Source organism: Eptesicus fuscus, chromosome 20, assembly GCF_027574615.1.
Source record: "Eptesicus fuscus isolate TK198812 chromosome 20, DD_ASM_mEF_20220401, whole genome shotgun sequence".
NCBI lineage: Eukaryota > Metazoa > Chordata > Mammalia > Chiroptera > Vespertilionidae > Eptesicus > Eptesicus fuscus.
The window spans coordinates 32809502-32834086 of NC_072492.1; the positions used below are offsets into that span (position 1 = coordinate 32809502).

General features: G+C 44.5%; 1 protein-coding gene across 3 annotated transcripts in view; it reads right to left on the reverse strand.

Moving 5' to 3' along the window:
• TEX2 (testis expressed 2) overlaps positions 1 to 24585 on the reverse strand; it is an 87932-nt gene that overhangs the window by 4854 nt on the left and 58493 nt on the right. Inside the window, exons 6-9 of one of the 3 annotated variants that reach the window (XM_008149420.3) lie at positions 21533 to 21679; positions 16891 to 16990; positions 7271 to 7403; positions 1391 to 1516 (exon numbers count right to left, since the gene is read on the reverse strand). In XM_008149420.3, the coding sequence (XP_008147642.1) occupies positions 1391 to 1516; positions 7271 to 7403; positions 16891 to 16990; positions 21533 to 21679 (506 nt within the window). The remainder of the gene's footprint in view (positions 1 to 1390; positions 1517 to 7270; positions 7404 to 16890; positions 16991 to 21532; positions 21680 to 24585) is intronic. The other 2 variants (XM_028157383.2, XM_028157386.2) reach the window with 2 other exon arrangements.

The window sequence follows — 24585 nt, forward strand, 5'->3', positions numbered from 1 at the left end:
ACAGGGACAAAAAACACAAATTTTTAATGACTGCATTTTAGGTGGCATCATACAACTTTGGCAACCACTTTTTATTTATTTTTATTTTTAATATATATCTTATTGATTTTTTTACAGAGAGGAAGGGAGAGGGATAGAGAGTTAGAAACATCAATGAGAGAGAAACATTGATCAGCTGCCTCCTGCACATCCCCTACTGGGGATGTGCCTGCAACCAAGGTACATGCCCTTGACCGGAATCGAACCTGGGACCTTTCAGTCCACAGCCCGACGCTCTATCTACACAGCCAAACCAGTTAGGGCTGGCAACCACTTTTTAAAGGGCTTAGGAACTTCTAAAGAAAAATGCTACACCAAACTGACATGTCAGCAGGCCAAGAAGCAAAGCTTTTGTATTCAGTCATGTTTACTGTAAGACTGCCCTAAGAAGAGAGGATAGTTGCTTTTTACGGTCCTCCACAGTTCCAGAGTGTCAGGAGTAGTATGGCTATGTGTATGGGGAAAAGCAATCATTCCTAAGAAGGTCAAGTGGGTAGATTTTAAATAATGCACTCAAACTTTAGAACCAACTCCTCAACATCTAGGTTCTCTTTTTATCTTCTGTAGGATTTCAAAAGTGAATAGGCTGATATTTTCTTACAGATGCTTCTGGCTCCTTTATAATCTATAATAATAAAAGCATAATATGCTAATTAGACCGGACGTCCTTCCGGACGAAGCTGGAGCTGCAAGGGAAGCCTGGATCCTGGGTGCCTGCCAGCGGCCAGAGGGAAGCCCTGGTCCTGGGTGCCAGAGGGAAGCCCATGCTGGCAGCCGGGGGAAGGAAGGCCTACTCTTGCACGAATTTCGTGCATCGGGCCTCTAGTCTTTAAATAATGAAAAAATCTGCACAGAGTGTCTGTTTAAGCACTTTGATCATTCCACAGTCCAAGTAACAGGCAAAGAGAGTCCTGGGAATTAAGTTCATGATCCAAAAAATCAGCTAAGTGATCCACAGTTTCAAAATTCACCAAAGAAATCGCCTGAATGTCACAGCTTTGTAGGAATTAGCAGCTGGATAGAAGCGTGACCTAACTGAAAGGGGAGTAATGCTCTCCACTGAGCGCCAGGGGGCGATGTTGTATAATTCGTGCTCCCTGTGATAAGCAGCTCTTCAATTCTATTATTTACTCCAATGGCCCAAGAAAGCCATTTTGTTTGGGACCCTCTTAAGTAAAGAAAGCTATATGGTCTTTTTTGCTTTGGGGCCTGGAATTTAGACAAGCCAGTGACTTTAGGTTATTAATGCAATACCCATTCACTCAATGTGTAGAAGAAGGAAGATCACAGAGGAAAAGGGAAATAAAGCTCACCCCAACTTTTTGCCCCGACTGCTGGAGACCCCACTCACCCTTCAGCCCCTGGGAGAAGCTGTTTGTCTCCCACACTGGGCTCTGGTGCATCGTCTTCCTCAGAGGAGCCAGCACTGGAGGACTCCTCATCGCTGTCAGCCAGACAATACGCCCGGGGCCTGCAACTGAAGAGGACAGAGTCACGACTGCAGCCTGCCCATCACCCAGGCTCTGCTTAGAAAGAGAACACAGCCACTCCACCGCACCACCACTACACAAGTCATTACCTAGCCCAAAAAGAGGAGGCCCAATCCAAGAGTCCTGGGATTGGACTGGTTACTCGGGAGATATTTCAGCGCCAAGTCCCCTGGGAGGAGCACAGAGGACTTGGGTCTGAAGAGTGCACTTTTGAGCATGCATTAGGACAGGTGGTGGGAGTTTGGTGCAGTCAACACAAAATGCAGTGAGTTCATCAACAGTGCAGCAATAGCCAAGTGGAGGGTGAATGGAAAGAACAATGGTTGTTGCAAGGGTGAGGTGTCAGCTTATGGTGGAGACATGACCATCCCTCACCAATGACGGGGATGTTCAGGCAAGTCCCCTGACTGGATGAATTAAAAAACTAAGATGCTTTCTGGTTTGTTACCTCCAAATTATTTACTCAACACCCCTTCTTATTCCATACCTGGCCCAGCTCCTGAAGGTCACAGAAAAAGCCAACAACCAAACCACCACAGGGTACAAATCTAAAGGGACTCTAGGAAGCAATTAACATGAGAACCCAGGTACTGTCCCAGAGAAGTACAAATTTAAAAACCATTAAAAACACAAGGTAATAAAAAGCCTCATCGGAGAGCAATGTCCTTTGTTAATCTTTCCAGGTTGGATATGCAGTTTCCAGAAGCATGAGGGCTGCTGGATCACCAAGCAGCAGTGAGTGAGTGATCGAGGTTCCCCACTCAGGGTCACTAGGGGTTCTTGGCTGACCTTCAGCCCCACAAAGGCAGCTCCCTTCCTGGATGATGGCTTCACTTCAGGGAGGCAGACGGGCAGGGCCCAACTCTGAGGCTCAGAGACTTAACTGGGACAAAATGAACAAAGGACAGAGTAGTTTCTGAACACCAGTAAGCAACCAAATGGTCACTAAGCAGAGGCTAGGCCTTGTATTTTTAACAAGGACAAAATTACCAGGACAGGCAGTAAACTTAGGCCCCATCTCCCCGCAGGTACAATCCTTTGGGGTTTTCCTCTGATGTTGCCCTTGGGCCACCAGAAGAAGCCTATCGGGGCAGTCATCTCCTAGCCACCAGGAGCCAAGGGCACCCAAGGGCAGAGCACACACGCTGGTGTGGGCTTGAAGGCCCAGCAAGAGGCCCCAGCACTAGGCGGGCAGGACTGAAATCTCCGCCCCTGAAACAGGAGCCTGGCTGTAAGAGGACCCCAAGAGTGTCCTCCCTGGCAGGACATTGGGATCCTCAACTCCAGCTCTGAAACATTAGAGCCAGCCCGTTAGCCAACAGGCTTGAGTGTAGTGTTAAAGGGAAACTCCCTCTGCAGACACAAAAGCCTCTTGTCTTGGCCAGGGAAACAGCAACAGCACCTAACTGACTTGTTATTCCTCCTCCCTCAGAGGCCCGGCTGGTCCCGGAAATGTGTATGTGTGTTTGCTGGTCACAAAGCGACTTCAGAGTTTTCCATGGCCAGACGGCCCTCATTAAAGCTCTTTTTATTTTGACTGTACATAACAAAATATAATTTCCAATAAAGCCTAAACAGGGTCTTAAGATGAGGCAAGTCAGGGACACAAATCCCCAAGGGTAACACAAACATCTCAGAAATGTATCCTTCTCCACCAGTAGTGACTGGGCTCCCTGGCTCCCACCCAGTGCTGCCAGGTAAGGCTTCTGTATCCTGCTCCTCACCCACCAGCACAAAAGGCTGCCTCAAGGTCTGGGACCACAGTGAAACCTGCTGAGCCATTGCCCACTCCTGTCCCCACCGCATTTGTCATCTGGCAGCCTCCAGACCTGAGCAGAAGAAGCCGAAGGCCAAGCACTGCAGTGAGCTATCAGGTTCCCGAATTAATCCTCCACAGGACAGAGAAGAGGACAAATTTTGTGTCTGGAAGTTAATAATTTAGACAATGCTATATCAGTTGAAACAGATCAGATGACACAAAATTCTGATTTTGACCAAATGTTACCTTTACTCTCTGCAGGGGGAGCTATTTTATGTGGCACCCAATACTTACTAATTAAAAGTGTAACTAATTGGCTCAGTTTTATACTGTTTTATAACTGAACGTGCATTTTATGATCTCAATCTATGATGTCAGCATGAACTTCAGAGAAAGACAAACTGCACACACACTTATTTATATAAGACATGCTAGAACTAATAAAGCCTAATTTTTAAAAACACACCTTAGAATTCCAGGTGAGAGTGCTATCCTTTCAAAGAGTCACCTTAAAAGGCTTATTTATTGCAGTTTTGCTGCTGCTGCTAAAAATGTTTTTGGAAATGTGTTTGGAGCCAGACACATAAGAAAAAGTGAATTATTTTATCATTGATACTCTCTCTCAGGCCAAACATTTTATTTCTTGGTTTCACCATTGCTGATGGCTATGAATGACTTATAGCAATTTCTCACAGATCCAATTGATCTACAAAGCAGGGTGATTTTCTGTCACTCATTAGTTAAAAGAATGTCACAGATTCCAGAGGCAATTCTAAAAAAGCAGCTCCAGAATACTTTAAGTGAAAGAAGCATAATTAGATTAACAGCCCAGTGAGGTGACTGCTTTGTGGGGGCCACACTCATACAGTGCATTCACTTTTTTTTCTTTTTAGTTAAGAGAAATCTGCCCCACACTTCTGCCACAGACACACATGTGCATACATCCACAGAGCCGGACCTAGTCACAGTGTCTCAGGTGGAGTGGTGGTGGTGGTGGTGGTTCAGGGTACACTGTGGACTAGTGACCCAGCATGGGGACAGAGGGGCCCCTATGTGTGGACCTGCACATGGCGCCCAGGCTGCAATGGTAGAGCATGAACAGGCCAAGTGCCTTACAGGAAATGCCCCACTCCAAGGCCACCTTTCATTAAAGAGCAGCCAAACACACAGAACATTCCCCTGACCGAAGACTCACTGTGGCCTTTTCAGGCAATTCCTAATGTTAAGGCTGCTCAGTTTACTACCTGAATTCTACTGAGTACATTACTGCCTCAAATTTATGTTAACTATGTATAAAACAAGAAGACTATTTGGGAAATAAAAAGACTAAAGGAAAAATGTCTGCAAATATAAAGTGTATGCAGATTTCAAAGGGAAAAGGACTTCCCTGGAATAAAGCAATATTGACTTCAACTTCTCATCATCAGCCTGAGGGTAATGACGGGAAGATGGGAACCAGCCTCTACCAGTAAGTCAGACTTCTCACAGGTTGAGCAGCATCTCCTCAGACTCCCCAAGGGCACAATCATTTGCACACTTGAAGGAAGCTGAGAAAAGCAGGGAGATAGAGCAGAGACCCTGCCAGAGCATCCCATTCTGGGAACAAGCCTTTGCCTGAAAGTGAGGGCCTGGACTGGCAGCCACAGAATACAGGGAGCGCCTGGAGAGAAAGGGCTGCTGCTGGCCAGCTTCTCAGACATTCTGCTCTTCGGAGAGGTTTACCATCAAGGAAGATGTCACCACCAAAGACCATATGTTTAATAACAGCTAAGTGCATAATGACTTCTGTCTCTCCTCCAGCATGTAGCCTTGGTGATTCCATGTGCTCAGCACTGAGGGAGTGAAGAGTGGATCGAGAATCACTTCTGGGATGGGGTTCTTAGCTATGGGTGGGCTTTCAGAGGCTCTCGATGCTCCCAGAAACTGTGAGCCAAATGAACATATGTGAGCATTTTCTGGGAGAAGGACCCAGAGCTCTCAGAATTCCAAAAGGGTGCTTTATGCAAAAAAAAAAAAAAAAGAAAAAAAAAAAAAGGTTAAGGGCTCATCTGCCCAGGCTTTTGGATTGTATGCTTTTAAAATTAAGTGACAGCCAATTACATGTCAACATAAAATTAAACACCTTCACAGGAAGGAGCAAAACATGTTATAACAGATTCTACTGGGGGAAAAAATATATTACAAATTAAATATAATACCATCACAAAAGCAGAGGATTTTTTTCACACAGTCTAGAGAAGATTGTTTGCTCAGAAACATATCCATCCTCTGATCAGCCATTTTATGAACTTGAAATTGTGCCAGGAGAGCCAGATGAATAATAGTTAACATGAAGCACCTCCGTGGCAAGAATCTGAGACCTGGCTGTATTGGGGCTCCACTTGCTGCCTAAAACCCACCCCCTTCCAATGGAGTCCCAGCAGCTCTTCTGCCAGCACAGGCTGTTCCCAGAAAGGGCTCCATGTACAAATGCTGCTGACGAGTGTTTGTGGTGTCGTGCTCCCGCTTAGATAGAACTCATGTTCAAGACTGTTCCTGCCTGACATGCTTCATTTTATAGGCAGCTGGTTCTGCCACTCTTACCATGAGGCTGGACTGATGATGGTCAGGCGTGCACGGTGATGGGGGATGTGTGGCGTGCAGGGACATAAGTTGAGTCTGACCACAGGACTAGATCCCCCAGCAATTCAAATCAAAGAAGTTTGTCTGACTTTCCCTGCCAGGAAAGCCTCTTAAGTACTCCTGATCTCAATCCTCTCAGGTCTACAAACTGAGCCTTTGTGTCCAGGAACATGATGAAATGACAAGCTTCCTAGTGGTGTCATGTGGGATCAAATAAGACAGCACTGACAGGGTATGAAATGCTACATGGAGACTTGATAAATACCACTCACCAGAAAATACAATCCACAGATTGCCGAATCCAAACACATTTTAACAAATAGAAAAATGAAAGGGAAATAGCACAGATTCAGGTTAGATTGCATACAGCAGGTGAAATTCTCCAATTATTAAAAAAGGTACATTTCATTAAGTAACTTGGATAAATCAGAATCATCAAAGTAAAAGAACATTCTCAAATGTGTGACCCAGCTCCTGCACTGCTATTAGCACAATATAAATAGAAGTATCAGGTCAGTATCATAACTAAGCAAAAATTTAAGTCTGTGTCTTATATTTAGACTCTGAGAAAGTGCTCCCTGTGAAATGTTCCTGTTACCACATTGTTAATCCTATGCAGGGGGCTAAAGAGGTGAGAAGCAGACTCCAATCAGCATTTTCAGTTTGGTCAAAACAATTATATAATTTAAATTTGTAGTTAGTCATTTAGAAGGTGTATGGGAATGTAAAATTTCCAGCTTATCCATTGTAAGCATTTAAGAAAAAAAAAAGCAAACATTATTTATTAGCTTACAAATTTGAATATTTACTAAACTCTGGGCTAGTAGATGCAGTATCTTCTACAAAGAGAAGCACTTGCTAAACAAGCCACTACTGTATTATTTAGGGAAAATGCATCTCAAGACACTTCAGGAGCACCCTCTTGGCTATAAAATCAACTACTAATTGTAAATATTTGTGATTAAAGCAGATAGACCCCCTATGGGCCATAGCCTTGCCCACGTGTGGCTGTAAGTTGGAGAAGGTACTTTCTGAGTGACAATTTTCTTTACAGAGCATTGTATTGTGTAGATAAGCCTGCCCTGCTGGTCTCAGTCAGTGATGCCTTCTGGAAAATCGATACTATGTGCCCCACCAGCAGCACTGAGGCCAAAAGACACTGAGTAGAGGTGAGGACTCAGAATATGCAGGGGTGAAACTAGTGAACCATTCCCTGAAACCCTCTGTGGTCCAGAAGCACTTACATGGAGTGTTTCTCTCTCAACATCAGGGACGACTACGCTTCAAACCTGCTTCTCAAAGGCTGGAGGGAGAGGTTGGTTCCCCAGGGTTGGGTGAGTAAAGTCATATAGCCCCTTACCCTTCTTTGCCAATTTCTCCAACCTTCAGGGCTTCAACAAGAGGCTCTTTACCTAGTTTGGTCAAATTCATTTTGGTCTCAAGAGTCATCAGAAAGGACCCATTGTAGGACATTTCCAAATCGATCCAGAGTCCTGGAGAAATGGTGAAAAAACAGAAGGTTTTTCCCCCCAGAAAAACATGACTATCAATGACAATATAAACATTTATATTTGAAAGTATCTAAATTGGTATCACATTGAAAGTCTATAGATATGTAGATACAGATACAGGCACGCAAGAGGAACTCGTGAGGAGAAAAGCCTCTGGAAAAGCTGCAAGCACCTGGCAAACGGCCGGCATCTCACTATCATTAAAACGCTCACAGTGTGCTCAGTGCACATGGGCTCTTCTCACATGTAGTAAGAGGATGGCTTGACCCAGGGCAAAGCCGGGACAAGGTGTGCGATTCCCAGCCAGCTACAAGGCAGAAGAGAGGTGCAGACAAGCACTTCACTGCAAGCTGGGCTGTTCTTTAAAGACACATGTGAGAGCCCTGGCTGGCATGGCTCAGTGGTTAGTGTTGGTCTTCCCACCAAAGGGTCTCTGGTTTGATTCCAAGTCAAGGGCACGTACCTGGGTTGCAGGTTGGCTGCCCCAGGTCAGGGCGAGTGGGAGGCAACTCCCACATCACCCTCTCCTCCTCCCCTTACTCCTCCCCCTCTCCCTTTTCCTCTCTCTCCCTTCCACTCTCTCTGAGAAGCAATGGGGAAAAAATATCCTCTGGTGAGGATTAACAAACAAACAAAACATGGTTCAGACTTAGCTTGGTATAATAAGGACAGTGACAAAAACTTTCAGAACCCTTTCCTTTCTGGAAATTGCCTAATAATGGAAACAAAAGAATTAATGTTCGAGCCCCAGGATTATTCAAATAAAGCTGGGTAATCACTTTGTACCTTAGTTTAAGAACCTATTCCTTGGAAACGCTACTGTCAATGAGATCATATCTAAGAGCAGCTCACGGGGATGGTCCATCAGCAGAAATCTAAAATGCAAACAAGGACCAGTCACCTCAGGACCTTCTCCACCAACATTCTATGACTCGGCAGGTAGGACAGAATAGACTGGGATTTTTCTGACCCAGAGTGCCATCATATCTCATGGACTTTCAATCAAAATATGATCCTTCAAAGTGGGTGTTTAAATGTTAATAAACTTTCAGAGATCCTTAGAAGACAAATGACAACATTTAAAGGAAGCAGGAAATTAATCTAAAACTATTGTTCATACACAGCAGCATTTTCAAGCAATTACAGTAAATAACCTATCCTTCATTTGGCCACAATCTCAGCTAAAAGCTTTGCTTAACCTCAAGAAGCACTAATGGTATACAATTCCTCACTAAAGGCAGAATAATTTCCAATTTGTTTTCAACCATTTCTTTTTATCATAATTGAAGGTACTCATTTTCCATGAATGACCTGGTTTAATTAAGTGACATGCAGACCAATTATGACTGTCTTCTTTGCTTTATTTTGTGCTTACGTTAAGCAGTTAGAAATCATCAATTAGCTTGCTCTGCAAAGGTACTGCTACTGGAAATGAAGGGCACATCTGTTTTCATAAAGACATTTAGTCATTAATCACTTCTAATAGAAGGATCAGGACAAAAGGCTTGATATTAATAGACTTTAAACTCAATATAAAAAGGACATCAATAAAGAAAATATTTATTCTATATCGCCAGCTTTATTTAACTCAAAATCAATAGACTCAAATTATCTGGTTGCTATATGTCTTCAGACATAATCATTTCTTTTGAAAATTCTAGTCAGGTTTTCAATAAATATTAATAGTATGTATTGCCTTTGAAGATGGTTATTAAAGGCATCAGAATTTTACTTCTTATAAACTGAAGGTTTTGTCTGTCTTTTTTTTTAATGCAGGGATATGGATACAGGCTTAGTAGCTTCTGGCCCATACCCCAGTCATTAGGACATCATCCCCTCAAGTGACACATGCTCCAGTGTCCTACCTTATGGAACCGGAGGCGGGAAGAGGAGGGAAGAGCATATGGAGCCCAGTCACAAGGAAGTTCCCGACCTCTGTGCTCCGGCCTCATCTGCACAAGGGAGACCGTCCTGATGTGTGTAGCCCAGCACCCAGAATATCCTAGCCAGGCTCTCCCCTTTCTCTGCCATCGCCAGCCCACTTCCTTACTTCCACAACTCCTTGCTCCAGCCTAGCTGTTGTCATGGCAGACAGGGGCCAGACCAGAGGAGGCTGCAGGGCTAAGAGGGAAGAGGCTGCATTGGGCAGCCAGAGAGCCCTGTCTGGGTGAGGGAGGGGAAGAGAGGTGGGCATCTGACTGAGCCTCGGAGTGGGGGACAGGGTCTGTGTTTTATATCATTGAATATGTCCCATGAGCCCACTCATGGGGCTTTGCTCAGCCCTGGTTCTCAGTGAAAATGTGAAGGAGTCAAGAATGGTTTGAAAACTTTAAAAATAGATATAAATTGCAAATATTCCAACAAATTAATATGATGTGCTTGCATTCAGATGAGGGAAAGGTGACAATTTTAGCACTAGGTGCAGAAAAACTCGCTTCTATGACAAGATTGGGCAGGCAGAAAGCACCCTGAAAACTGTGGAGCACAACAACCTGGGGCCGAGGCCAACTGGTTACATAACAGGTGAGTCAGAAGGCTGCTGCCTTGCAAGACTGAAAGATGAAATTAACAGTTTCTAGAAAAGCTGTCTTCCCATTGGGGATAAATGTAACAACAATGTGAAGATGGGACACACTCTGCTCCGTGAGTGGTGTCTTAACTCTAAGAGAGCTGAATGCTACTCATCTAGATGAATGTGGTTACAGAGTTGTGTCTTCTGTGCTCTTAACAAATGTTAAGATTTTATTGTGAGGCATTTCATTTAAAATGCTGGTTTCTGTAACCATCTGCTCTTGATAATGCTCAAGGACAAAAAACAGAAGTTGAGGAGGACAATTTTTTAAGCCTCTAATTAGGAGTAAGGCAGTCAGTCCTGAGAGGTTCTAGGAAAGGACATGAACACAAAGTCCTGTCTCATCTTGGGCTGCAATAACAACATACCATACACTGCAGACATTTATTTCTCACAGTTCTGGAGGCTGGAAGTCCAAGATCAAGGTATGGCCAATTCAGTTCCTGGTGAGGGCTCTCTTCCTGGCTTGTAGATGGCCACCTTCTCACTGTGTCTTCACATGGCAGAGACAGAGCAAACTAGCTCTCTGGTCTTTTCTTATGAAGGGCACTAATCCCATCATGAGCAACCTTCCTCATGACCTTATCTAAAAGCCCTACCTCCAAAGGCCCTACCTCCAAATACCATCACATTGCAGGTTAGGGCTAAACATAAATTTGGAGGGGGGAGGGGCACAAATAGTCAGCCCTTAACAAGTCCCTATAAAACGAGCACTTTATTCTGCAACATGGGAAACACAACTGACAAGGACAATGGCGAGTTTCAGTGAGTCTTCATGCAAAGGCCTGTGAGCAGCTCCGATGACTGTTTTTCACTCTTCAGCTTCAGAGAAAAGGATCAGTTACCACCACCACCACTACTAAGAGGGAGACTATGGCAAAAGTTACAGCTCACTCTATCCTAAAGTGCTTATTGAGTTCTTAATGCAAGATATCAGAGCTCAAGACGCTGAGATGAATCCGTGCCCTCAGGAAGTTTATGCTTGAAGGAGAAGAAAGATACCTGCGCCACCAGGTGCAGATCAGACTGTGATGGCCCCAGAGATCATAAACAGCCGTGCAGGTATCACCAGAGACAACTAAAACAGAGGTTCTTCAGCCTTCTCCCTGGCATTCTATTTAACAGACTCCATGGCCTCAGGAATAGCTCTTCCATGGCTATATCCATCTAGTAGTTCCACTCCGCTGTTCACTGTTTGATTACTATTAAAATAACTAAAAGTCTCATTGGAATAGGTTTAATAGGGCCCTTGTGGCTCAGGAGTTGAGAGAACCTAAAGCCTTGCTCACTGAGCTTGGCCCTCATGTTACTCATTTCCTCCACCTCTAAATAGTAGTGGTTGATTTTCACTCTGAAAGCATCCAAAGAACAAAACCTCTTAAAATGGAGCATTAATAATATATTACCAAGAGCAGATGTTTGAGTTACTCGGCTCTTAGAAGAACTCACCAGTGACTGTTTTGTTCCTGGCAAACAGACTGGTGACATATTACTCAGATACCACAGAAAACTAGCATTTCTTATATTTGGCTGCCTCCTTTAGGGTAAATGTCATTTTTAGCTTTGTCTACCTGTAACTGTTCTTGGAAACAGCTCTGCCTTCCAAGGTGGACATAGTCGCAAATCAATCTCCTCTCTCACACCCCTACCAAGATCCACAAATGAGTCTTTTTTCTCCCTTTCTATAAAAAGTCTTTTTCTTTCTGCAACACGATCTAGTTAGAGAAGTGTACATGCCATTCCTGTGAGTACTAAGCCCCACAGTCTGGCCCTGTCATCATGTTCAGCCCTAGACAGCTGTTGTCCTAACATCTACTGTTGACAAGGGTGTTGCAGCAAGGAATGGGCAGGTCACAGCCTGACTCTGGTTCCAGTTTCTGAAACAATCAGTTGGCAGAGTATCTTTAGTCCCATCACTGGATAAAGGCACCAGGTACTCTAAGTTAAGGTCCAGAAGATGAGTGGTAGATGGTGGAAACCGCCAGTCATGAGTAAAGGCATCTGAAGACAGACAAGATTCCTATCCCGGCTGGTCATGGTAATCTTTCCACCTTCAGTTGAAATGTGGGTTGTTATTTTGGGTATCCTGAAATGGGGCAAAATCAGTACAGAAATGCCCATGGTAGATGCTCAATGACTATTTGCAGACTTAAATACATGAAGCAAATATCCTAAAGACTAAATGAATTAATCTGAACCTAAGGAGCATAGTCCATATCCTTGGTTCATTCTGACACTGGTCCCAGGCATGAAGATGATAACCTGGCTGACAGAAGCGGTTCCCTACTAGAAAGCTTTTACTGACAATAAGGCTTTGTGACAGCAGCAAACACTAATGGCTTACTATGTGCCATGTGTCCTCTCTGAGCATTTTACATGTAACATTTTATCTCCACCACAACTGGAAAAGGGAGGCACTACCAACACCAGTACTTTACGGACGAGGGAACTGAGGCCGAGTGGTTAGTAACTTCCTGAGATCTCACTGCTGGACAGTGAAGAACCAGGGCCCCAACATGGTGGCCTGGCTGCAGAGCTATTGCTCATGGAGAGCCTCTGGCCTAGAAGCTGAGGAACAGGATGGAAGGTGAGCTACTGGGTGACCTTTGGCAAGTCACACTCACTCTGGGCTTTGGCCTACACATCACACAGCTACAACACAGCAGGGTCTAGGATAGGTTATCTTTGACTGTCCTCTCAAGTCTATGTAGTCAGTCTGCCTAATTCTTTTTATTTCTTTTATTTTTTATTTTATTGATTTTTTACAGAGAGGAAGGGAGAGGAGGGATCGAGAGTTAGAAACACGGATGAGAGAGAAACATCGATCAGCTGCCTCCCACACACTCCCCACTGGGTATGTGCCTGCAACCAAGGTACATGCTCTTGACCGGAACCGAACCCGGGACCCTTGAGTCCGCAGGCCAACGTTCTTTCCACTGAGCCAAACCGGCCAGGGCCTGCCTAATTCTTTAAGTATCTGGTTCTAAATCAATTTTTAACCAGAAGAGAAAGAATATTAGGAGAGAATAAACAAAACATGTACCAAATGTACCATAAAGGTAACCCTGGCTGTCTCTGAATGGTGGGGTGATGGGTAATATTTTCCCTTTTCTAAACAGTCCAGTTTTCCCTATAATGAGCAGCTGCTGAATAAATGAAGGAGCAAACATTATCTATCCCAACAGAGTTAATAAAACAACAGGAAAAACCTTTGCTGAGAAGGATGGACTGGTGGACCCTAGAGGCCTGGACCTGGAGACAGCAGCTTGGGTGGGGATTAGGAGTGGAAAGGGGAGGCCAGTTTTGGCGAGGGGGGCGGGGGGAGGAGAGAAGGAGGTTATAGAGACAGGATTCTGTACCCCACTGTATAGCCTGAAGAGAAGAGAGGACACACACACACACACTCCATGGTTAGAGACATATGTGGTTTGGGAGGAGTCGGAGATTAGGCAGGAGGTACAAAGCCAGTTTCCAGCCACCTGCCGTGGTGGGAAGTGCAGATGCCTTGGGGAAGGCAGTTATTTAACTTTATTAACTACATAGAAATTGGCTGTGTGCCCCAAAACTTGGACAGCCAGCATGGTCAATGTGTGATTTTACTGCTCCGTTGCAAGGTCACGAAAGCTGACAATGGCATTCTTCTTTCCATTTATTCTGGTAGCAGTTGCCAGCTTTAAGCTGTAGAATGGGTCAACTGTGAGCCCAGCAGTCTGGCCCCAGGCCTGGTGCTCAGAACCACCACTCAGTGCTGCCTGAAGAAGAGCATCTGGAGGAAGAGCGATCCAACCAGCTCTGGACCAAATACCCCTCCTGAGCCATGTGCCTCCAACGAACAAGCACAAGTTAGAAAACATTAAAAAAAAAAAAAAAAGTATGTGTCGGGGGATCCCATGGTAGGTGCTTCTCCCAAGAGCTGGTGAGGCCTCTTCACCCTGGGATTCCTTTCCCTGGAAGGTGAGCTCTGCTTTTCAGAGTCCATTTTAGCAAGTCACCCTGGTTTTAATTTCGCTAAAAGGAGTTTCCCTTAGCAATGGAATCCAAAACATGTATTTCTTTTGTGTTCATTTCTGTTTTACCAACACTTGTATTCTTTGCAGACATGGAAAAATCTAATTTGGTCAAACTTTTAAAACCCACAGGCTTTATGTCTTTATCATACCTTTCCTCCTTCATTACATAAGCAGGCAGATCTCTAAAATTTGCCCTGAAAGGAGTTAAATAAGCAGCAAATGGACTAAACACCGGACAAAGCTTTGATTTATCTAGTGCAGTGATTTTCAATGGGTGTTCCACGAGAAATTTTAAAACATACAATACCTGACTAGTTAGTTAGTCACAGGCACTGACTTCTTTTCCCTTAGACTGTCAAATAAAAAATGACAACAGCCAGCACAACACTTCTGGTGTGAATGAATCAAAATTATGCTTTTTTTACCTGATGGCCAAAAAGATATAAATTTTGGTGTGCCGTAGAATTTTAGTAATTAGTTTATGGGTACCATGAGATAAAAAAGGTTGAAAATCAGTGATCTAGTGAAATGTCTCTCTTCAGAGGGACAGGAAAGAGACTGAAGATTTAGATGGTTGGTAAATTTCACTCAGAGTCTGACAAAGCTGCCCTGGGAGGCTACAGAGTTCAAAGCTAGAGGGACACCCAGATGCAGCAAGGCCCAGCTGTGGCACTGTTTCCTTGTCATTAGAAATTTCTAATTCAACAAAGGGCAAATTCGGCCCTGAGATAAGAGAGTGCTAATGCACTGGAAAACAGAGCACGTACACCTATTATTTACTTTCTTTAAGCCCGCGGCTCAGAAGGGTTATGTTAGCTGATCATTTACCAGCTTGTTACATGCAAGTCAATTCCTAGAGGCAAAGAGTAAAGGGCAACCTAGAGCCTGCTAGAGGCAGAGGAAGAAAGGCAGCACTTGTACATCAACAATGGAGCGAAGATTCTAGCTACACACTTAACACGTAGATGATGTATCCTTTAAAATTTCAAATGTGGTTAAGAGAACTCCAGCTAAATCCTTTGCAAAGAATCTGTTCTAGTTTTACTCTTAGTGAACCAAGAATTAACCAAATGCAGGAGCACTCAGATTTATTAAAGTGTAGACATAATTTAGTGGTTATAGGTGATCTCAACGTGCAGTATTAGGTGGACTTCTACATTTGCAAATACTACTCTGGTCTACCTTTCTCTGAAATCAGTGAGATGCTCAAAACATGAAAATATGGGCTCACTGTCTGCTGAAACATTGCCACAGAAATAGGGCTGCTAATTGTAGCACTAGGGAAAAAAATCCTTTTCAATTTATATCAAATGTATACAACACAGAAAATTATTTCACTAAATATGGTCCAAGAGCCATCTGATATAGCCATATAGAGACACAAGTAGATGCTAGAGTGTCTAAATTTTCCAAAACCTTTACTTCAAAACAAATATCACTCTCTTAAAAAGTTGTAATTAGCCGAAACCGGTTTGGCTCAGTGGATAGAGCGTCGACCTGCGGACTGAAGGGTCCCAGGTTCGATTCTGGTCAAGGGCATGCACCTTGGTTGCGGGCACATCCCCAGTGGGGGATGTGCAGGAGGCAGCTGATCGATGTTTCTCTCTCATCGATGTTTCTGGCTCTCTGTTCCTCTCCCTTCCTCTCTGTGAAAAATCAATAAAATACATTTTTTAAAAAAAGTTGTAATTATTTTCTTCCCTACTTTGTTCCTGAGCCTTTGGAGGAATAATGTAAATCCAGTGTAGGTGGAAAGAGGTTCACTTGAAAGGGATATTACAGAAAAAAAGTCAGCTGTTTGCATGATGGGCACATTTTTTCCTGCCTGCTCACAGACTATTCTTGCCTATCTGGCTCAGTCTTCTTTTTACCAAACTCTTGTGTACTAAATTATCCATCAAGGTCCTTTTAAAACTACATGCCATAAAATACACATAAATATTTACATTTACTTAAACTCTCTAAGCATTCTAATCAATTCTTTCTTTCCCAACACACACGAGTAGGCATACATAATGCCAGTAGCACATCTTAAAAACCAAATCTGAGAACCTTCCTCCAACAGAGAGACTTACTCTTAAAATACTGTCTGACAATATGTCTTCCTTGTTCAAACACCTACTCTCAAAATACTCTCTGACAATAAGTCTTCCTTGTTCAAACACCTAAGCGCCTTCTAAGAGTGGTAAGAACATAAAGATGTAAAACGTGAAGACCAAAGAATCTGCAAGCTAGAGGTTGGGGCGAGGTAAAGAAGTGGATACATAGGAGAGGCAGCTCCTGGAAAGAGGCCAGGGCTGGGCAGATGCACATGTGAGGCCTGGGACGGGGGAGTGAGGCTCACCCTGCAAGGGCTGCAGCCATACAGAGCAGGGACTGTTTTCTAAGTCACAAAAGCTCAGGTCCCAACTGGCATATGAGTATCTTTGGGCTAAAGGAGGACTTTTTAAAAAATGTATATTTTATTGATATTTTACAGAGAGAAGAGAGAGGGATAGAGAGTTAGAAACATCAATCAGCTGCCTCCTGCACACCCCCCCACTGGGGATGTGCCCGCAACCAAGGTACATGCCCTTGACTGGAATCGAACCTGGGACCCTTCAGTCTGAAGGCCGATGCTCTATCCACTGAGCCAAACCGGTTAGGGCTGAAGGAGGACTTTTTAAGGATCCAAGAGACTAAAAGGAATAGGAGCGGGAGTCCTGATCTATTCCCCACCAGTGTGAGGCTGGGACTGTTAAGAACAAAGACAACTAACATGAAATACACGACTTGAAAAGCCCCCAACTCCCTTCACACACAAAGTCTTGGTATTCAACCTGCAGTGATGGAGACATTTTCACACTCATATAAGTGTCATTCCTCTCTAAAGTCAATTAAGAGTTACCTTGGTGATCGACATAAGGCTTGAAGGCCTGAAGGATTTTTGGCACAGCCACCCCCATGTCAAGTTCCGTCAGAGTTAGTTCATTCATAAAGTAGGGGAGCTGGAGAAAAGAAGTAAACAATGAATGAAACGTTAGTACCCTGGTAAATGTTAGAATTCAACATACTGTCAGAAGGAATGATGGTCAAGGTTTTGGAGACACATTTATTTAACCCAAATTTATTGAGCACATACCACTACTAGGCACTGTACTACGGACAGATCCATGGATGAGGCAGACAAGATCCCTGCTCTCATGGGGTTTATCTTGGAGAGACAGAAACAGATAACTAAGTAGACAAACAACTTCAGAGAGTGGTTAGTGCTACAGAGAAAATAAAACGGGAGAGAGGGATTCTGGGGCATGAGTGGGGTTGGCTATGTTGGCTAAGGAGGCCAGTGAAAGCTTCTCTGAGGAGCAGCGTTTGGCCAGAGACCTGACTGTGGAGAAGGAGCTGGCCATGTTGGTCAGGTTAATAATACCCTGTTGGCTAATGTGTGGGAAATGGACAGCTCTTAGACTACCAGTGGGAATTATGAAATTGCTACATTTCTGACAGGCAAATTGAAATCCTTGAAAAAACAACACCAACATCCCTTGACCCTGTGCTGACATTTTTCATTTGCCCCTGGATTCTAGTTCCTCCCTATATCAGGGCTGGCCTGAGCACAAATCACACTGATAAGCTCTCTTGCCCTGACTTCTGGTTGGACTTGGCCAACGGGATGCATCTGTAGGGAGGTAAGGTACAGAGAAGAGTGCTGTCCAACATTTGTCCCCTCCCTCTATTAAAGGTCACAGCTCCTGTCAGACAGGCAGCATGTTCTTCCTCCCCTCGCCCCCCACCCCACCCCAACACACAGCTGCTCCTCACTGCTGCCAGCCCTGGGGTGCTACACCACCCCTTTTGGTTTCTCTACATAGACCCACACTTTCATAAATCTTGCCTTTATTAAACTCTCCTCTTAGGTTCCTCCATTTGAGTGGGACCCCAACTAATACAGCTATCAGTAGGAACTTACTCTAGAGGAAATAACATAAAAGGATTAATATCATGCTTAGAAATTCCTACTTTGCCTCAAGACTACAGAATTAATTCATCTGTGTTTCCTCCACCTCAATTTATGTATGTGTATTTAAAAAAAAATCTTTAGTCTATTCCTAATTTTAGTGTAAGATGTAAATTAGGGATCCACTTTAATTTTTTTCTAATAATTAGTGAGGTATCTTAACATATTTATTGAACCACCAATACTTTCACTACTAATGCTACCTTTAAATATGAGATTCCCAATACACTGGAGACTGTACTGAGCACCCTGCTTTCTACCAGTATCAAACTGCTTTTATTACTGTAGCTTTATACACTTAAAAATCTGGCAAGTCCTCTTTCCCCCCAGATTTTCTAATTCTCATGAGTATTTCTCCATTTGAACATTAGAATAATTTTGTAAAATTTAGAATATATTTTTAAATTAATGTTATGTTAAACATTTCCCATAAAGTGAGGTAGCATCTAGCCAGGCATGAATTTATGCCTATTTTGACTGGACCTCTTCAGCTGTCTCTCTGCAGAGAAACTTACACACTTTAAGGATTCACCAGTCAGAGAACTTCATCTCTGATATTCTGCAGGTGGGGAGGGGTTAATGGAAAGAGGTTATGAAGTCTGTGATGGCCAAAGCAGGACTAGAGACAGTATTCAAATGTACATTTCTGAATGGGTGGTTTCTGTGTTTGGAAAAGCTTTTTCCAAAGCATTAATGCTATATGGTCCCTGACCTCCCAATCAGCCTACAGAATGCTGCTTGGCAAGAATGTAGCCAAAATCTTGGACCCTTGCCTGCCCCCATGCTTTTAGTCTATTATTGTCATTCTAATACCCACATGTCAGGAGCATGCTGGGTTTCTATGGGAACAGGGGTCCAAAACTGAGTCAGAGGAGCAAATACAGAGACAGGAACATGCTGTCCTTCCTCATGGCCTGTCCAACCTCCCACCCCATCCCATCCTGCACCCTGCAGTTCTGGAAGGACCTAAGCATGAGGAGGGGACTGGAGGAGAAAGACTGGGCAGGGTGTGGTGGCTCTCATTACCAGTAAGTAGAATGGGGAGGGGGATCATCACCAGGGTCTGGTAACCTACTTACTTACCTGAGTACCCAATTCTAAGATTCTCACCCCCCAGCCCCTCCTTGTTCAGATCTCTGATCTGAATCAACACTCTGGCGTCCAGGCCCTGGAGCAGCCTCCTTCCTCCCCTGCAGGGAAGGCAAAGAAAGGCCACTCCTCCTGCTCTTTTCAACCAGAACCTCTCTTCTGCCCACCCAAAGGGCACCACAGTGTGACAGAAACTCACTGCATGTTCTTTATCCTCCTAAACGGGGGACTGGCGTGCAGGTGTATGGGACATTCTCGGGTGGGTGGGTGGCATGTTAGCAGCTATCCGCAGTAATAGCAGAGGCCCCTAAATATTGAGAGCCCCATGGTGGTGTTAGAGCAGCTGGCCAAGGCCAAGAGTTTACTTGCTGTTGGGGCAGAAAATCAGCTTGTTTTAAACCCACCGTTCACCATATAAACACAAGGCTGCTCTTTCAAAACAAGTCATTATCATGTGCACGGCTGACAATCTGAGACTGCAGGGCCAGGCCAGCAAAGAGTTCTCCGAATGTCAGGCCTTCAAGGGCTACCAGTACGCAAGGGTCATTGTCACAGGGGACAGCTCAGGCTCCTCCAGCCATTCTGGCTCTTGACTAGCCATTAATCAAAACTCACTATATTGAGGAATAACTCTTCCAGGGATATCTGAATATTGGTGATACTAATGAGTTTCTTTGGCAGGGGAGCTGGTAGGTTCAGAATTTAGATAATATCTTGCTGACATTCTGTTTATTCCACTGACAGGTAAGGTCCCCTCTGGTCGACAGGGCACTTCATGGGTGGCAGCTGAGGTCAGAGTGGAGGCATTGAGGCCAGCGATGGAGTGAGTACTGCCCCTGCCTCTGAACAGCTGGCGCTGCTGGATCTAGGTCCCCTTTCTCCATCCTAACCCTCCAGCACTTCCGACCTCACAAAACCAAAGGGAGTGTCAGTTTGTGAACTGCAGAAGCTCACATGATGAGCAAAGGGAGAAAATGAAAATAAAAGACTTTCCCTCACTTCCTCTGGGATGAGGGAACTCACTGTTTTTCACCAAGGGGACCTCCGACTCCAGAGAGAAGCGCGGGACACTGCCCCCTCCATTGTTTTGGAATGTGTGTCACAGGGAGAGCAGGGTCCCATCTGGAGTGCAGGCATGCCCTGCTTTCTGCTGCACCCCGCCAGGCCCCCAGCTCAGGGAAGGGCCCACAACAGTCTCTGGGGAAAGAGAAGTGCCAGCCCAGGAACTCAAGCCCTCCACCACTTCCCAAATCCAAGAAGGGTGAGTGAGCTCCAGGCTGGCTGTGGGCCTCTCATCTCTAAACATGGGAGGGTCATTGTCGCTTCCTGCTCCCTCCATGGACCTGGATAGCAAGGTGGGTTCAATCCTCAATCTACCTGAAGAACACAAACAGAGAGCTCCCAAATCCCTGTCCTGAATTCAGCCTCAAAATCTGCTCTTCCAGCTTAGGAGGCAGCCTCTCCTCTTCACCAGGGGCTCAGGAAGCAAGACAGAGCTTGTTCATTACCCAAAAATCAATCCAAGCTCTTCCATGCCCAAGTTTTCTTTCCACTGCAGTTTCATTTAGCTCAGTCTCCTAACATGGAGTCCTTGAACTTTCTGAGGTCATGGGCAAGATTCTGTCACTGTGCTTTTTTTCTAGGGAAAGGATCCATCTGTTTCTGCTGCTCAAAGGTATTTTGACCCCAAAGATCCACTGACTTAATTTGCTGACTGTGCTACCTCTCAGTGAAGATCTGGGGGCCACAGTAACTCTTCCTTGGCTAGGTCTTTGCTGGGTCAAAAACATTCTTCTAAATCACTTAAACAAGGTCTCTTGGTTACCAAAGGTGATACTAAATTAAGTCATTCGGTGGCAACCATGAGGAGTACTTATGCAGTTTTAAACTCACTTCCAAGTGGGTCTAAATCAGCATCAGGACTGTTTCTTCAGCAAAGAGAGAGCCCAAAATAAAATACCATCTGGCCAGAAGGAAAGGTCAACCCCAGACACATTTAGAGTGCAGTGCTAACTTCCCCAGCTTGCAGAGGGAGCATGACTTGGGAAAGAGGTCTTAAGAAATGAGGCATGTTGTGTGGCTCAGACTGTGTGGCTGAGTGGCCTCTGGAAATACTAACTTAAATTAAGTTAAATGTTAACTTAGAGATAACAAAAGTCTATATGACAAATGTGAGCTACAAGAGCTCACATTTTCCCAAACCGAATTGTGGATTATCACCTAGAATGGATCACAATGAGGGCAACACAGAAAATAAGTAAACAGGAATGGTCACTAAGTCTCAGATGCAATTAGTCACATGGTCAAGGTCACAGCCCAGATATGTTGTTTGACAAGAACTTACTACTCTCATATGTTATATGCTTTAAACTGAGTTATCTTTCACTGAGAATACAATGGTACAAAACGTCCAGAAATTAAGAAATGTGAAGAACTGGAATACCTTTATTTTGCTGAGTTTCATTTGGATTTTCTTAGACACCAGTTCAGACCAGTACTTCTCTCCTAAGAAGTCCCAAAACATTCTCCCAAGCAAGGCGTTCACCCAGGCTTCCTGTTCTTCCTCCTCAGAGGGCAGAGCCTCTGGCAACTGGCAAAAGAAAAGGGACCAAAATTAGCTAGAAAGCAACTGGAGAACAAGACAGGTGCTTATTTTTATAGTCATTGAAGGTTCTTCCCTATAGAGATGGGTGACCACATGAGTCGTATTTTTTCCCTATAAATTACAAGTCCCACATTATGTCAGTGAAGAGAAAAAGAAAAGCCACCATCACAGATAAAAACTCCTCTTCACCTGTTTTATTTTTCTACCAGTCTTTCTATGGATACCATTAGTTCAGCCGAATTGCTGTGCCCCCTCCCCACCCCCGCCAAATTAACTTGGTACTGATCAAATGTCTGCCTACCTCTCTTCTGGCTCAGGCTCTCTGGATGAGTAACTGTCAGGCTGGTTCTCACCAGGCAGCCCCAGAGTTTCCCAATGCTCAGGACTCTCACATTCAACCTCCTGATTATGTGACTCATGATTCTCTGGGGTGAGGTGCAGGGGAGTGCTTAAAAACACTGATGCTTGAGTCCTATACCAGACGTACTAATTTAAGTGGGTATCGAGATTTTTAGAATCTTTCCCACTGATGTAACAAACAGGTGAGGTTGAGAACTCCAGTCCTGGATTAGAGAGTCACTCTCAGGAATTTGGTGAAACTCCTGTAGCTCCTTCCCACCTGGGCCTCACCTCCAAATGATACAATCCATTTAAAACATCTGTCACGTCCAGTGTGCAAGGTAGAAGAGCAAACCTAGGTTAGTCTCCAATTTCCAAGGCTAATGACACTATGGACTACAGCTTGGTGAGGGTGAAGAAGGGAGAGAGAGGCAGCAGTGACATCTAAGACAGTATGGTGAGGTTTGGAGGTTAGTGCAGGTAATGTGTGGTGGTCACCACTGTTGTCACTATTGCTGTCCACTGAGTCCAGGCCAGACCCTGTGACAAGATTCCTTCTCAGGCTCCCTCTTTTATGCCTCGCAAAAACCTTGAAAGACAGAACTTTTATGTCTATTTTGGGGATGAGAAAACAGACTCAGAGCCGTTCAGTGCCTTGCCTGGGGCCCCTCATTTATTGGCAGAGCCTGACTCACAGCCTCCTTCTCCCGGATCTCCACCTGCCGGGTCCTGTGGGAGGGCGGAAGGGGGTGTGACTGGCTCCTGGTGTGACAGACATTTCCCTATCCTGAGGTTTCTAATTAGACTGTAACTTTATAGAAACAATTAGCCTTGGAAAGCAAAGGCCAAAGGAACTGGAAGTGCAGAAATCTGTGAACTATTCACCCTTTCACTTCTATGGTTTATGTAAATGCATTCGTCTTGCCCTCAGGGGTTGCCTGCAGCAATAACACACACCAGACACCCTCATCCTCTCCATGCTCCATACATGTGCATTCATACCAGTGCGATCTGGTGTGGGCAGCTGTGACTGTGCTGATGTCGCAGCTGGGTGCCTAGGCCAGGAGCACAGTACAGAGGGGCTTGGTGCTCATGAGTTTGACACCTGAGGATGTGATGACTTGTGAGTACTTCAAAGGTCTATGGCATGTACCTATGTGTGATTTTTCTGAAGCCTGGAGTTCTGAGGGTCTGGCCTGGTGAACTGCTCACTGAGCTTGTGGGCCTATCGGACTGCCCAGCACCCACCGGACCACTAGTCTTGTCAGAGCTTGTGCCATCTTTCTCTTTGGGGGCCTGGGGCTTAACTTGCATTTTCAACTAATGTTACTGCATGTGAAGGGAGATATTTTATGTTCTAGGAGTCCTTCAAATTTGGAGTATTTTGAAAGGTCTCCCTTATAAATGTTGGTGAGTCTCATTAAAAAAATTAAACTCTGGTTTTGAGCCAGGAGAATAAGAAGCTAAGAAAATTCCTTGACAAGTGGAATGTGGAATGAGGGAAACTGAGACAAAGAGTTAAACAAGGCCACACAATTAATAGCCTGCTAATAAATTGCAAGATCTTATCTTCCCTAACCAAGCAAGGACAGTTAGGAGCAGATGGTTTACACTTCTCCTCCCCTACCAGAGAGTAAGTAGCTTAAATCCTCCATGTCAGGGAGATAACAGAGACCCAGTTAGTGCCATTAGTGCCAAGCCAAACCCCAGACTGGATGAAGTCAGAGGAATAAATAACAAAAAATCCAATTAAAGCCAGACAAATCCAAGACAAAAGTAAAGCAGTAAAGCTGACCAGAGAATGATCCCAAAGTCCCCTATAAGCTTATTTTGATGCATCAGCATATTAAAGAACACACCTGGAAAGCTGTTGAATATTCCGTTGAGACCCTCCCCTGAGACCTCCCCTAAAACTCCCTCCTTTAGAAAACATATAAAAACCCTTAAGACAAAAGACCCAATGCACACTCTCTCAAGCATGACTGTGCCTCCCTTCTTTTCTCAGGTGTGTATCTTTTCTTTCTTTCTCCTAAGCTCTAAGGGTCCCCGCCCCACAAAATTTGCAACCTGGGAGCAGGGAGCAATAAGCAGCAGCAGCTCATTCTGGGCTGACCCCCTCAACCTGTCTCCTAGGTCCCTCTTTTTGTATCTGTAATTTCCTTTCCTGAGTTCATGCAGCCCAGTCTAAGGCTCACTCCTGTTGCTGTGACCTTGCCTCTTCTATCTTAAGCCTTTCCTTTGTTTCACTGTCCACAGCTTTAATAAATGTGTTCTCTCAAAATCACCAGGATTGGTGTTGTGAAATATTTCCTACACATGACAGGGCAAACCGCCTAGTCCCGGTCCCTTTCTGGTGACAGTAAAAAATAATACATGTTGATCATTCTATTTCAGAAGACATGGTTCTACCTCACTCATTTTAATGTCTGAAGAGTATTCTCTCTGTGCTTTTCTAGTGCTGTACTAGTAATGTCTTTTGATATTAACCAAGACCTTTCTACCACCGGGTCCTGGACAAAGGAGTGGAAGTCTGTGATCAGTGAGCACTCATG